Source organism: Rhinoderma darwinii, chromosome 5 (assembly GCF_050947455.1).
Source record: "Rhinoderma darwinii isolate aRhiDar2 chromosome 5, aRhiDar2.hap1, whole genome shotgun sequence".
In the NCBI taxonomy this organism is placed as follows: domain Eukaryota; kingdom Metazoa; phylum Chordata; class Amphibia; order Anura; family Rhinodermatidae; genus Rhinoderma; species Rhinoderma darwinii.
In genome coordinates, this window is record NC_134691.1 from 211,641,779 (window position 1) to 211,657,539 (window position 15,761).

A 15,761-nucleotide genomic window follows, 5' to 3' on the forward strand; every position below is an offset into this window, starting at 1 on the left:
GTTTGATGAAAGTGTAGTTCCTATTTACATTTTATTGCCATAAAACTGAAACTCTTGAGTCCCTTTTTTTAATCCTACATCTCTTGAGGAATCTTGTTACTTGTTTTTAATCTATCCATCGGTGATAGTTTCACATTACATGTATTTTTTGGTTTTTCCGTCATATAAAAGTGTAAATAAAAAGTATTCCTGTTTTGGATTTTCCAGCTGTTTTCTCAAGGTGCTTTCGGTTATGTCCTTCCTATCATGTCCTTTATCTTGGCCTGGATTGAAGCTTGGTTCTTAGATTTTAAAGTTTTACCACAAGAAGGTGAAGAAGAAAATCGTGAGTACTTAAGAATTGTTTGTATAATTAAATTGATTATTGTTTATGTTTTTATAAAATGAATTACTTAAAATAATGGCTATACCTCATTTAAAACTTGAACACCATTCCTCAAAAATAAATCCCCTGTCATTATAGATTATACATTTTACGATCAAATATACCACATACAGAACATTCTGTGGATTTGAAAATTAGCAGCATTGCCTAAAGCAGGGATCCCCAACCTTCTGTAGGTTGAAGCCACTTTCAAACATGATCGGTGATGTTGAGCCACACTGAAAGCCTATTAAAGATAGAACCAACTGATATGACTTTTTCCCTAATGATATCTGTTACCTATGGTTTGGTCCTTAGTACCAATTTCTAGGAAAGCTATGTGAGTAATAGTAGCTGCAGTAGTCAACAGCCATGTGCCACATGCAAGGGATCTAAGAACCACATGTGGCTCCCGAGCCACTGGTTGGAGAAGACTGTCCTAAAGTATGCAAATATTATTATTTTATTTTTTTTAAACCCTATTCACTTGCTTTGTAGTGTACATTGTTGCGGGATCGTAGAGATTTTTGGTATCTTTAGTTTTGATGATTTTCTGAAAATATTTGCATGTAGACATAGGCATAAAATCTATACATCTTTGTACAGCCGGAGATGTTTCTCAGCCGGGCGCCCTCTGTAATGGTCAGGATCAGAAGTTTATCCCCTTATATGCCGCAGTCAATACTAAGTATTCCAAAGCAGCAATCGCAGATTCAAATCCCCTTGTGGGACAAAAAACATAAATGTAAAATGATGTTCAATAAGGTTTAATAAAAAAAAAAAAGTCTCCGACCCCCAAAAAAATAAACAAAAAAAACCTTTTTTTATGAAAAATATCTATTTTTTTATAAGCAGTGAACCATAAGAAAATACATGTATAAAAGTAAAAAAAAACAAAAAATCTGTCTTCCATTTTCCCCCTAAAGCATTGTAAAAAAATAAACATAATTGGTATCGCCACATCCGTAAAAGTCTGAACTATTATAATTTAACATTATTTAATCGTATGGTGAATGCAGGAAGAAAAATAATAATAACTTAAGCCGCTAAAATCACTGTTTTTTGTCGCCTCACCTCCCACAAAAAATGGAATAAAAAGTAAGCCCTGATACAGTTCAAGATGGAAAAATAAAGTTATGGCTTTCAGAATATGGCGATGCAAAACAAATTTTATTTTTTACTTTTTTCTTGTAAAAGTAGTAAAACATAAAAAAAAAACAATATAAATTTGGTATCGCTGTAATCTTATTAAGTCGCAGAACAATGCCATGGAATATGTCAACCTTACATAAAAAGGTAAAGGTCATGCCAATAGGAGTAGATGCCCAACTATGATTATAATGGGTGAACCATTCAGTCTCTGGTAGGATGCTTTCCCATCGCTACCGATCCCTTGTCCTAGTGCGTGGAAGGGATCACAGTAGTCGGACCCTCTACCGACCCTCTTCATATCAGTGAAATGCCAACAATGTCTTTCCTGAGACAATCCCTGTAAACTGTATGCCCCACAGCTTGTCGCTATGAAAGGTAGTGAATTGAGATCAGTAAAGAGCAGAGGCAATCGTCTTTCCTTGCTTGATTGATTTTTTTTTTTTTAAGTGAAACTGTAAGATGAAAAACCGAGAAGAAGTTATGTGACCGTGGTAGATCCTATTGAAGCTAATAAAATCTTTCAGAAGAAACCTATTGTTTATCTTTACTTTACTATGTGGCAAGAATCTGTAGCTTTCTCTAGTGTGTTAGCTTTTTACCCACAGGAATTCACCCTCTGCTTGTTGCAAAAACATGTCTAAAGCGATCCCTGCATTCCCAGTCAATGAGATAACTGCAAACCAGAAACAAAAGAGCTTTTACTTCTGAAGAAATCAAATCCAGTATGCAGTAGCTTTATAACAAATATCTCATGAATTTAGTGTTATAATTGAGGTCTCATATAAACAATAATATTTAATATGTCACCAAACCCGTGCAGTCTGTATGGCGATATACCCACTACATCTTGTTGACATTGCAGGGCAGGGATGTTTCATCAGCGGATATGTAACCACAGCGGACAATCGCTAACTTCAATGGCAATGTCACTAAAAACATTAATGCAAATATCATTCTGGATAAAACGTGGTATATGAAAAGCTGAAGAGTTCATGTTTAAATGTTACAAAATACCCTCTCTCTTCTGTTTTCTGCCCAGCTGGTCTTTTTTGATGTCTGCGTGGTTTTCAAAAGATTATCAGTTCAGCCTCCACTATTCTATAAAAAGACAGAATCTGGAGTACTAAAAAAAAAATCTATGAAAAGATCAGATTCAACATGCCTGTATATGTATATCCTTCATCTGTATACAAATAATATCATTATATTATAAAATGTAAAAACTACACAAACATGGTTTACTCTCACAGTTGAGAAGCTCATTCGACAATTTTTGCCAAGTTATTAATATACTTTGAAAACAATTACCAATCCCATTAAGCAGTCCTTGCTGACTTTTTTATTTTATTTATTTTTTTGCTTTTATATATATATATATTTTTTTTAGGTCGTTTAATGATACGGAGCGTTTCTGAACGTGCTGCGCTTTTACCACCAGGACCAAGGTCAGATGGACAGTTCTACTCACCACCTGAATCTCTTGCAGGTAGATAGATCTGTTTGAGCTTTACTCAGAAATAACCACCAGCAGACATGTATTATAATTGTCTACCTGTCTGAGATATCAATTGGGAGATTTAATTTTTTTTTCCTTACATGGGGTTTCTTTTGCAGTTTTAAATCCACCCAAAAAAAAAAAAAGCTTGCAAATGAGAGAGAAAAAAAAAAGTTGCATCTCTGCTCCACATAGATCCTGGCATTCAGAAAGTGTAATAATTTTAGCCAGTATGGCAGTGATGCATATGATGACAAATTGATCAAATAATTTACATGCAGTTGTAAATAAATAAAGTTGCATCTGTTAATGAACTTAGAAGTGATCGCTATTATGGTGTTCCTGTTTGTTAGACACACACAAGACCCACTCTCAGCCGAGCCGTCCATTCAGCTGGACTGACGGAATCGGCTCATAGCGACCGATACAGATTCTATGTATAGAGGATACATAGAAGCTGTATCGGAAAATGAAACACAATTTTTATTAAAAGTCTATTTAAGAAATGTTTAATATCACCTAAAATATTGATTTAATAATAGTAATTAAAAAAAAAAAAGTATTCTAAAGCGTACATGGCCTTTGACTCATACATGATCTAAAATGACTTTTGATACATGTGGGCCATCAAGTAAATATTCTGCCACAAATATATGCAGAAACCAACATAAAGATGGACATCATGACTTTTGTTTAAATAAATTTTATGAGCACGCCTTGCTTCTTACACCTCTGCTTTTATATTGCTAAAAAAATAAAAAAAAGATTGAGACTATCGTTCTCCCGATGCTGCTAGATCTAGATTATCTAGCAATGTCAGGAGCGCGGGCAGTGCAGAGCGGCTTGATTGACATTGAGCTGCTCACGCCTCCTTTTATAAAAGATAACCAGCACTAGCTGAGTTATCAACTTGGGAAAAAAAGGTAGTTAGGGAAGGAATTTTTAAAAAATGTTGACACTAGATTTAGAATTTTATTTAGATTTAGGATGCATTTAAAAAAAAATATGACTCAATTTTGGGAATAACCCTTTAAGTATAAAGCCTTTTGGTGTAATGACGATATTTTTATTCTACTTCTGCTCATAGCAGGCATAGGTCTGTTTTTTTGCCAGTGCAAAAATTATTTTAAAAAAACATGCACATTTGAATAAATTTGCCACAAATCACGTTAACTAGCTTCTTTACTTAGATACAGCAGTCTTAATAAATGTGGGCCATTGTTCCAGAAACTCTGGGATCCTCGGGCTGAACTTGATGTGGTGCTTCAGCCTGGCTAGGGCAAATTGGCAGTTTTTACGAAATCTACAACCTTTTATAAGGCCTGAGAGTTCTTTGGAAAGCATGGGGAAACCACACATTTCAGCAACACAGAACAAACCAAATTAAAGTGTAGCTAAACATTTGACAAACTTCTGACAAGTGACATGTCAGAAGTTTGGATTGGTGGGGGTCCGAGCACAGAGACTCCCACCAATCGCTAGAACGGAGCAGCTGAAGCGCTCGTGTGAACGCTCAGCTGCTTTGTGTTTGTTTGGCTTTTTCCAGAAATAAATGTATCGGTGTACGGACTCAATAGAAAGTCTATGAGACACGAAGTGGCTGAGCGCTCACACGAGTGCTTCAGCTGCTTCGTTCTAGCGACTGGTGGGGGTCTCAGTGCTTGGACCCCCACCAAGCAAAACTTCTGACATGTCAGAAGTTTGTCAAAGGTTTAGCTACACTTTAAGGCTGAATTGACACATGCCGGTAGTGTGCTGCATGGTCAAATGCAGTTTTTTTGCAATGCTTTTGTACAGATAAAACATGTTTAAACGTATTTCACCTGTAAAAACCACACGTCCAAAAAATGCAGCAGTTTACAGTAAACACATGAATGGACACTTGAGGCAAAAATAAGACAGGTTCCTCCAAGATCCTCTCTAAGGGATAGCCAAACTAACTGGGTGGGTCCAGCCGACTTTTATTTTGTATGTCCAGCTTTGACATTTTAATATCTATTGAATTTTTTAATTAGTTAATACGTATTACTTTTTTCTGATGCTTCACTTTAAATGATTTTGTTTGTAGATTCTGAGGAAGATGTTGAGGAGAAGCAAGAAAGTGAAAAATCTCTTATTTAGTAAAGTAAGTATAAATAATTCTGTTCTGAAAATTAATAATGAATATTATTAATATTTAATTATATATTAATAATGTATATTATAATGTGAATAAGTTTACTCCAAAATTCAATAGGCAGAGCAAGACAGATTTGGACAGCATTATAACAATGACAAGTTTAGCATTTGTAGCAGGAAAATGTTTTATTTTTTTATGATTAATGGGGGGGGGGGGGGTGATTGAATTATTTATAAAAATGAGCCCGTCGTGATAGATGGGTCACACTTGTACAATAGTGAACATATTATTTATGGTGGTTGACTACAGGAATAAATATGATGAATTCAGCCACAATACAACTTATTAAAATTAAACTCTAACTTCTCTGTATCAAAAAAATGTAACAACTACTTGACACATTATTGCCTTTGTCCCAAGGCTTCATACAGCTACGTCAACATAAAACAGTTATGGCCTTCCAAATAGGGAAGGGCAATAAAAATATCTTTCTTCCCAGTACCCAAATTTCTGGCAGTGAAAGGGGCAAGCAAAGAGAATATATTAATTTAAACACAAAGATGTAGTATCCTGGCTAAAGGCAATTGACATTGCTAGACCATTGCCCTTCAACTATTGCCCACCAGGCGGCGTCTTGTTAACATTTTTTTTTTTTACGTTAAGCCCATGCAATTGACGTACTATTACTTTGTAATTGTGGTTGCCTAACTGAAGCAGAAAGTAATAGTACTTCCTGGTTATCATGTGGGCATAGAAGCTGTGCCTGTACGATGAAAAGGGGAGACTTGGTAGTTATTGACAGCCAGGCACCTGGTGTGATGGCCAGGATCAGAGAAACCCCTGACCCAGGCTTTTAACCCTTCAATAGTAAGGTGCTTGACACGAGGAGGGGGCTCCTTTTGTCAGCACATCAACGTACCTGCATGGTGCCGATGGGTTACCATGGCAGCTGGCGGCCTAGCAAAGGTTCCCAGGTCTGCTATAGGTATGGTCTGATGGATTGCCTGTCAACGATACACTAGCAATACTGCTTTGGACTACTAAATTAAGTTTAATAAAAAATAAAAAAAACACTGTATCCCCAAAAATAAACAAATTATTTTTTTTATTAAAGAATACTTGATTATTTTAAAATAGTAAACCATAAAAAATACATGTATATGGTTTCGCTTCAATTGTAGCAACCTGTAGTAAGGCATGATTATTAAAGGCACGCAAAAAAAAAAGTAAATCAATATTTTAGATGTACCACCAAATTTTGTAAAAAAAAAAAAAATAGGAACTGTGCCGCAAGAAACAATCCCTAATATGTCAATGGATAAATTTAAAAAAAAGTTATGGCTCCCTGAAAGCTATAACACAAAAATGTTTGTTTTTTTCAAAAAAACATTATTTTATTATGCAAAAGTAGTTAAACAACAAAAAAAAGAGAGATATATTTGATATTGCTGTTACTGTATCAACTTCTGGACAAAAGTTAATGCGTTAATTAAACCACACTGTGTAAAAATTTTTTTATAAAAACAGCGGTGGAATTAGAAGTTAACCAACAAATTATATCTACCCCACATTTTTTCTCAGTAAAACCTACAACTAGTCCCGAAATAAACAAGCCCTCAAACAAAAAAAGTAATTCTCTTTAAATTTAGCAATGAAAAATGCACGGTCCTGAAGGCCCATAACAGGCCGCATCCTTAAGAGGTTAAATATACTTTTCCTTGCAAGACCCAGTTGTGTTTATTCATACATAGATACAATATATTTTATTGGCCTACAAAGATTTGTTGTGGTACTGTACCATTATTGAAATTTATTAGCACACTTTGGAAATGTTTAATACCGTGCATTTTTTGTGTGCAAAATAAAGCTCCACTTTCTCTTTCTCGCCTCCCTACAGATTGTGGACATTTCATTGCATGGAACCTTATCGAAAAAAGTGATGTATCTATGGTGACCGCAGGAAGTGAAGCCACCTAAAGCCTTTTACCAGGATAAAGTTGGTGTTGTTGTGATGGATAGTTCTAAAAGGCTGCTAAACTACGGTTGAAGATGCTGTGGGCATAGGTTAAACTTTAGTAAGAAGAGAAAAATACAGTCTAACTGTGTATGCTCGCAGATACAATAAGGACACTGGCTTTTTATATTTTATCCTAGAAGGGCCGCATAACTGGACCAATTTTGGGTCTCTCTACTGGAGTCCACATTATCAGATTTTAGTGCCTTTTTGCTCTCCATGATGCAGAATAAAGTACAAACCTAAGGATGGGTTATCTAGTGGAACTAAAAATGTGAAAAAGACATGATTTTATAACAAAATGAGCTTTGTGATGTATTGCAGAGTTACCAATAGAGAAGTAAATGGCACATGGTGTGTAGTTATATCTAACAAACGTACACCTGAAAAGTCATTTCCAAAGTGTAACACTGGCAAATGACAGGAAACAAATTCACTATACAAAGCTTCCTAAACTGCAGGATCTAAGCATATTCGTATATGTTATTGCTACTTGCACAAACCTTCTTTCTTAGCTGCTTTCACAGAAATTAATTCTGGTGTGTTTGTTTTTTGTTATTTTTTTAACCCTTGTTCGTTATTCATATTGTGCATTTCTGAATTGTCCCCTATTGTTTGTCATCCAGCAAAGTTTGCCAAAATCCCTCTACAGATAACTACTAATAATTTTATTTACTAAAGCCCCATGCACACGAACGTGAAGACGCCCCTAATTACGGGCCCATAGACTTCTATTGGCCACGAGTACCTTCCCGTTTGCTTACGGGAAGGGGCCCGGGCCGTTGAAAAATATGGAACATGTCCTATTTCAGGCGTAATTACGGCACGGGCAGGTCCCTAGAAGTCTATGGGGCTCCCGTAATTACGGATGGCTACGTGTGTGCACCCGTAATTACTGGAGCGTTGCTAGGCGACGTCAGGGGATAGTCACTGTCCAGGGTGCTGAAAGAGTTAACTGATCGGCAGTAACTCTTTCAGCACCCGGGACAGTGACTACCGCTGGAGGTAATAGTATTAAAAGTTAACTTACCCGGAACTCCCTGCTTCTTCCTCCAGTCCGGCAGCCCGGGATGACGTTTCATACCATGTGACCGCTGCAGCCAATCACAGGCTGCAGCGGTCACATGGACTGCCGCGTCATCCAGGGAGGTTGGACTGGATGTCAAAAGAGGGACGCGTCACCAAGACAACGGCCGGGTACGTACGAACTTCTTTTATTTTTAATCGCTGCGGAAAGTCTGCCTGAAAGGGCTGCTCCTTCTCTCTATCCAGCACTGATAGAGAGAAGGGGCTGCCAATTAGTGCAGAGAAAATGGGTCCGTAAATACGGGTGGAATACTGGTGACAACGGATCCGTATTTACGGGCACGGGTCCGTAAATAATGGTGGAATACGGGTCGAATACGTGTGACAAAGGACCCGTATTTACGCCAGTATTTACGGGAGGAAAAAAATAAGTTTGTGTGCATGGGGCCTTACTAAGCATTTTTTGCATCGAGGGAATTGAGATTAAAATCATATCTAGTATTCATTTCTCTGGAATTTTACAACTCATTGTTTGAATCCATCAGGCTTAAAATAAAAAGAAATGAAAGAAGACTCACACATATAATTAAGTATACATTGTAACCAGTAAGATGCTATGGCTTTGAAAGGAAGCAAATTTTTCAGCGATTGTAGTACATTTCTGGTTATTATTTTAGTAGATTATTTAGTACAGTCTATTTTGTTTAATCCTGTGTCCAATAATCCAGAAATTCTGATAACCTTATAATTGATTCCAGCAACTGTAATCTGATGTGAAATTTCATAAAAGCAGAAGACAGAGCATTGAGAACCAATTACAAAATTCCTCTTATTAAAAAAAAAAAAAGTTATAGTATCATATTTTGTTAACTTTTTATTTTAAAATTTTTTCCTGACGGTTCTCTACCCTTACAAGGGAGAGTTTATAATCTTCTTTGACTGCCCGATAATCAAGAAAATTGAATGACCTGTTGATGCCAGATTAAAAGAAATTTACCTAGATACCCTATTCCCACTGAACAAGTAGATGCAATTTATAAAATATCCTTCCTCCCAACCCACGATTGGGGGAGCTATATAAGTTAAGGAGCGCCTGATGTGGTTCCCACCCTCCTCCCGGAAAAAATCTCTGCCTATTTTAACATTCAGTAAGCTCACATGTTATGTTTTTGTCACCTAACCCTTTTTCTCGACGGCACCATTTGGAGTGGTCAAAATTTCTCTGGAATGAGTAGAGAGCCTATAGACACAGAGCATCTGAAAAATTCCCTAACCTTAATAAGTCCCGGTGATAACTGACCATTACCCTAACTTTTGAAACTAAGCACTTCCTATAAACAATTGGACACGGTAACTACCATGTGAAGCTACATTTTAAGTTGACTGGGCATATTTAAATGTAGGTAGACTATATTGGCACTTTGTGGGTACCTGACTTCAGACAAACATAGTAAATTCTAAAAAATTGTCAGTATAGTGGTAAATCTCAGCTATAACATTTCTATGTCTGTCTTTGATTTAATTTTTTATATATCAAGAATTTTAAAAACTTGCATGCAAATATTGTACAACAACCTTTGTTTTCAACATGGTAATTTCAATGTTTTTAACTTATTTGATACCAAAATTTGTGTGATGTTTAAGTCTTAACAATATAAGCAGAATATAAACATGTTACAAGCAGCGGCTTATTAAGAGTGCCTGCTTCTCTGTGAGTAAGTAGTGTAGACCTAAATCTGTGTTTTGTTTGTGTGTCAACTGCAAAATAGATTTTGCTCAGGGTATCTTAAGAACCGACAGGGAGTGTAAAATATTATTGACAGCAGTTTCTGGAATTCCAATTACCTGTCCTGATTTTCTTACACCTGCAGGCACAGTAGTTATTGCCCTTGTTATTTGGCAGCGTAACATCTCAATTTGCTATTTGCATTTATTTCGTGAACAGACCAAAAGAATGTCTCCTATTATATTATGCATTCAACATTTTTTTTAGTAAACATGGGTGTTATTTATATAACTTAGTGTACAAGTAGTAGTTCAGAAAAGGTGTTGTAACTAATAGCAAGAAATCAGGCTTTTTTATTCATGTTTTCAACTTCTTCAACTGGAGATCTGATTGAATTGTTAAAGGTTACAGCTAAAGTCAACTCTTAAAAGTTTGGATTTGAGCTCTTCCACCAATTTGAGATTTTCCGCCAATTTTATTTTACAAAATAATGGTTATTACCGGGCACTATGAGATAATAAAAAGGCATAGTATATGTCATGTCAAGCCTCCTTACCCTCTTCTCTGCCTTGAGCTAAATATCTGAGTAATGTGAGACAGATTGCTTGGGAAGTGTTGCCCAAAAATCCTATTGGAAAGACTTAGGTTGCCCTACAGTGTGTTCCTAGAAACCAGTCAGACATCACTTGGCTGTTCACTTGACTTAGCACTGTGCTGACATCAAGGAAGGGGGGAAGCAACTTGGTAGCAGTCATGTTATGCTATCAGCCTGTGTTATTGATCAGATTTTTCTCATACATTTGGTGGAATGCCACTTTAAGCAGAATTTACATAGTTCCTACACTGAAGTTTAGGTGTTCCTGTGATGATGACTGGCATGGAATAAACAGGTCTGTCTTGACTTTCATTCCCAACAATCATCAGTGTATTTCTTTCTGTGACTATGTATGTCTTTGTGTGTGTGTGTGTGTGTGTGTGTGTATTCCATAATCCCGCAAGTATTTTGTTTAAATTCTCCAGGGACAGCTATATGTAGGAAGCCAAATCTGAGCCTTCTTATCCCATGTGATACCTGGAGGAACTGATGCATAAATCCGGTCTAACAAATAGTATGTTGCTCGTAGAAACCAATCGGATTCCATCTGGGGTTGAAAATTGGGAACCTTTACAATATTTCCCCGTACTTTTAGACTAGTTTTCATAAATGGCTGCCAATAATTCTAACCACGTATGAAATGTTTATCTTACTGCTCATTGACGTTAAAGCCCATATAGACCATGCTTATTCTGTATTAATAATCATTGTTTTAGTCATGTCCTATGACTTAAATTCAGAATCCAAATAAACTGCTTTTCAAACTTGGTGTACTCTAGTACACTTAGTCCCTTGTTAAACTCTAAACAGGTCCAACATTCTTTGCTGTTTAATTTCCATAATGTAAGTTTATAGGGGTTGGAGCTTTTCTGCCTGAGAAGGACTGCCTGCAGAAAGAAAATAGAACTCCAACTTCTATAAAGCTATATTTTGAAGTTAGGTAGCTCAGAGGATTAGAATATATAATGTATATACCGAACATATCCATAGTCCCCCATTCACCTGACAGAGGCCTAAAGAGTGTCCTTTTTGCCCCTGTCCAGTTGGTGTCGGATTTTTTATTTCTTAGTGTCAAGTCTTCTGGTGGCAACAGCATATACCCACAGTCTGTGTCCCCCAATATAACGAACAAGAAACTTTTTTTTAACTGCATAGGAAAGCGCAGTAGACTGCGCTTTCCTATACAGTGGGCCACTGCAAAAAAAGTATACTATGCGGTACACGTTTTTTAACATTGGGGCCAATGGCCGACATGTGCCACTGTTTGGCAATACAGTGGCATACGTGGGAGGTATACATCAGAGACAGAAGGTTCTGACAAGATGTGAATTGAGCCTTAATGCAAAGATGTAATGATTGTAACATTTTAATGTAAATATTTGTATATATCAGATTGAATGGCAGTCTTGTTTTCAAATAAACAAATCTATCATAATATTTTTAATAGTCCAATAGTTTCTATGTAATTAATAATGCAGAGTTCATTTTAATCTGTCATATTTAAAGACTAAGTTAAGCAACAAAACACCATTACTCATTGAACAGATAAAGCTTGGTACTGGAGGAACACATTGATGTACTCTAGTTGGTGTAATAAGGCTAACATTTTCAACTGATTGGGTTGTCAGTCTTTATGGTTATACACAATTTTGTAGAGACGGGACAAAATCAATAGTGGGGGTGTAAATCTACAGATTTGAAATGAAAGCAAGTGTAAAAGAGGCAATAGTTTATGAAGAATGTGAGGATGGAAAACCTTGCGGGTGAATCTACAAATTGAAACAATGAAAATAGTTTTTTGGTGTAATCTATAGCACCCCAACATCGTCAAGGAGATATAAGGTCATTTACACAAATAAATAAAGAGGGCTGCAAAGGCTGATAAAGTGGTAAAAATGAGGCATTTTAACGACTCCGATATTGGTTGGTGTTATAGTTCTGCTTCACCTTTAGCTTGCTGCAGGATAATTTTACGGGCCAGTTTGTGACCTGACCTCACTGTACTTATACTTTATCTATACCAGGGGTCTCAAGCACGCGGCCCGCGGGCCGCATGCGGCACCTGGGGCAGTCATCTGCGGCCCGCGGGACACAGAGCCGCTAGTACAGGCTCTGCTCCGGGACTCTGTGCAATTCCCTGACATCCCTGTCCACATATGGACAGCGATGTCTGGGTCTTGCCCAGAGCCGGAGTCCCGGGCAGAGTGCTAGTATCGGCTCTGCTCCGGTACTTTGTGGAATTCCCTGACATCGCTGTCCACATATGGACAGTGTTGTCAGGGTCTTCCCCAGAGCGGAGTCCTGGGCAGAGCGCTAGAATAGGCTCTGCTCCGGGACTCTGTGGAATACCCTGACATCGCTGTCTACATATTGGGTTGTGTGTGGCATTATCTGCGGAGGGCACTGTGGCAACACCTGCGGAGGGCACTGTGGCAGCACCTGCGGATGGCTGCCCAATCTTGACGTGTGTCTGCCAAACGCTGCCAACTGAGCCGCCGGACTGCATTTAGCAACACTTAAACCGGATTGTTGAAATAATCACGTGGAGAATTCTCTCAAATTTTAAACCTAGCGGTATTATTATAGTAATGTAGTATTGTTATTATAGTACTATAGTGTTATAGTAATTCAAATAACTAATTGATTAACAATAATTTTGTATTGTATCAAATTTGAAAGTAATGCGGCCCGTCAACTTCCCATTTTTTCTATATGTGGCCCACTTACCCGGCCGAGTTTGAGACCCCTGATCTATACTGTCAAAAGCCTACACAGGCTGGGAGAGCAAAAACACAAAATCTTACAAATGCTATTTCTCAAAGGTTGATCGCTGCATGTCTTAACTCTACTTACTGTAAGAAAAATGTTTGCTAAATTTATTTCTGTAGGTATCAAATATAAAATATCAAAATTAAACACGAGATGGCTTATTTTTTAAGTTAAAAAGGCAATCATTTGAAAAGAAAGGCATACAAACTTTTAGAAATGACAAAGCGCTTAAAGGGTTATTCCCACCTAAAGCCCTTATTTTTATTTGTCTCCTTAGATTTTGATGTTTATTGAAACTATGTCTAATCATGCCATCCAATCCAATATATCACCCCCAGAAGTGTCTTTTTTTTTTTTTTCAACCTTTTTCCTTGAGCGGGAGCAAATGTGGGTGTTTCACGCTTTATATCAATCAAACTGCTGCCTTCGTGCGCACTCCCGATGCTGTCTTGGGAGTAAACCTTGCTGATCCCTCGTGTCAACCAGGCATTGTAAGCATGGTTGAGACGATCCTACCTTGTCATCCTTACAATCTTTGTTTGCCTCTACACAGTTTTATCCCGCTCCTTATCCACCATTTCAACCCCCCTCTACACCCCCTACCCCCTTGTGCGGGCTGGTGTGCTTGCACACTCTTTTCCCCTTCTGTAAAAGATGGCTGGGATCTCGGGTGCGCGCCTACCTGTGAAAGCACGGTGGCTCCCGGCCCGGCCAATTCTCTCCAGCTTTATTCAGATCTGTGGATGGCTCCAGGGCATGCACAGTAGCCATGGAGCCATCCACAGATCTGATTATATCTGGAGAGAGTTTGCCAGGCCAGTAGCCACTGCGTATGCGGGCGAGGGGGACTCATCACATGAGGGGGGACTCATCATGTCACAGGAGGATTATCCAGATAATAGTAAAGATTGAAAAGGTATTTGGTAAATTTGCTAATTTTAAGTTTACTAGCATTTGAGATATGATTATGCAGATGGGAATACCCCTTTAAAAAATCTGTAAATAGGTAAGAAAGTTGGCTAACATAACAAATAAATGAAGGTTGCCAAAGGGAGCAAAAACAAATCCCCAGAATTCTTTCTATATGGATTATATGGGCAAAAGTATATGGACACACTTCCTAATTGATTTCAGGTGTTACAGCCACACCTAGTGCATAAAATAAAGCAGTTTCCATAGATAAACATTGGTTGTAGTTGGTGTTATACTGAAGAGCTCAGTGACTTTAAACATGGCACTGTCACAGGATGCCACCTTCCCACAAGAAAGTTCATGAAATTTCTGATTTGCTAGATTTCCCTCCTTACCGGTCAACTGTAAGTGCTATAAAGCAACAGACCAAACAAACTCACAGAGCGGGTCCGCCGAATGATGAAGTGTGTGGCGCATAAAAATATCTGATCCTCTGTTGCATTCCTTACTATAAAGCAAGATCACTATATGCAATGTCAAGCGTCAACTGGAGTGGTGTGAAGCACGCCGCCGCTGGACTGTGGAGGAGTAGAAACGTATTCTGTAGAAATCTGAATCATGTTTAACTATCTGGCAGTCTGATGGATGAATCTGGATTTGGCGGATACATAGAGACTAATGTTAAATTTGGTGGAGGAGGAGGAATAATAGTCTGGGGGTGTTTTTTCAGGGTTTGGGGTTAGGCCCTTTATTTCCAGTAAAGGGTACTTTTTAATGCTACAGCATACAAAAGATATTTTGGACAATTGTATGCTTCCAACTTTGTAGCAACTGTTATGGGAAAGTGCTTTCCTGTGTCCCCCCCCCCCTCCCCCCTCATTTTTCATAACCAGCCAGATACAACACAGCAGCAGCAGCCTAGCATTACCAGGGTGGGAAGGACCACTGTTGTTGGCCTTTCCCAGCCTAATAATACCAACCAGCGGCCGCCCCATTGCCCGACCACTACTACAGATAGTCAGGTACTGGATCGTACCCGGCTCTTCGCGGCACACCTGGTGGCGATGGGTACCTGGGTAATAATGGGGGTTAGTGTTGGCCTCTGCAACGGCTAACATTAAACCCTGCCTTAGTAATGGAGGTTATCAATCAGTCAGCGGCCATTAATAAGGTGGTAGTAATAAAGTTTAAAAAAATACAAGGACATAGAAAAAATATTTTATTGAAATAAAAAAAAACCCACACAACCCTTGTTAACCGTTTTATTGAGAATAAAAAAAAACTCAGTCATTGACGTAGTACTTGAATCTGAAGTAGTCCAACAACTGAACCTGTAAAAAAAAAGACAAAAAAAATTAGTAACACATAAAAAAGCAAAGCAATTATTATTTTGAGTCCTATATCTAATCATGTGTGATACCGTCTGCTGAGCCATTGTATCTAATCCTACCACGTGTGATACTGTCTGCTGAGCCATTGTATCTAATCCTATCCATAGCTATAGGGTCGTAGTGCTATAGATATGCTGTCTCCTATATATATACAGACACACACATACATACACGCACACACATTTTTTGGGTATATGT

The 15,761-nt window shown here is 37.9% G+C and overlaps 1 protein-coding gene across 4 annotated transcripts in view; it reads left to right on the forward strand.

Moving 5' to 3' along the window:
• STARD3NL (STARD3 N-terminal like) overlaps positions 1-11,928 on the forward strand; it is a 45,165-nt gene extending 33,237 nt beyond the window's left edge. For all 4 annotated transcript variants that reach the window (XM_075826924.1, XM_075826926.1, XM_075826925.1 and 1 more), the window contains exons 7-10: positions 208-325; positions 2,904-3,002; positions 5,080-5,136; positions 7,028-11,928. In XM_075826924.1, coding sequence (XP_075683039.1) covers positions 208-325; positions 2,904-3,002; positions 5,080-5,132 — 270 coding nt within the window. In that variant the 3' untranslated portion in view covers positions 5,133-5,136; positions 7,028-11,928. The remainder of the gene's footprint in view (positions 1-207; positions 326-2,903; positions 3,003-5,079; positions 5,137-7,027) is intronic.
• Positions 11,929-15,761: the final 3,833 nt, after the last annotated feature.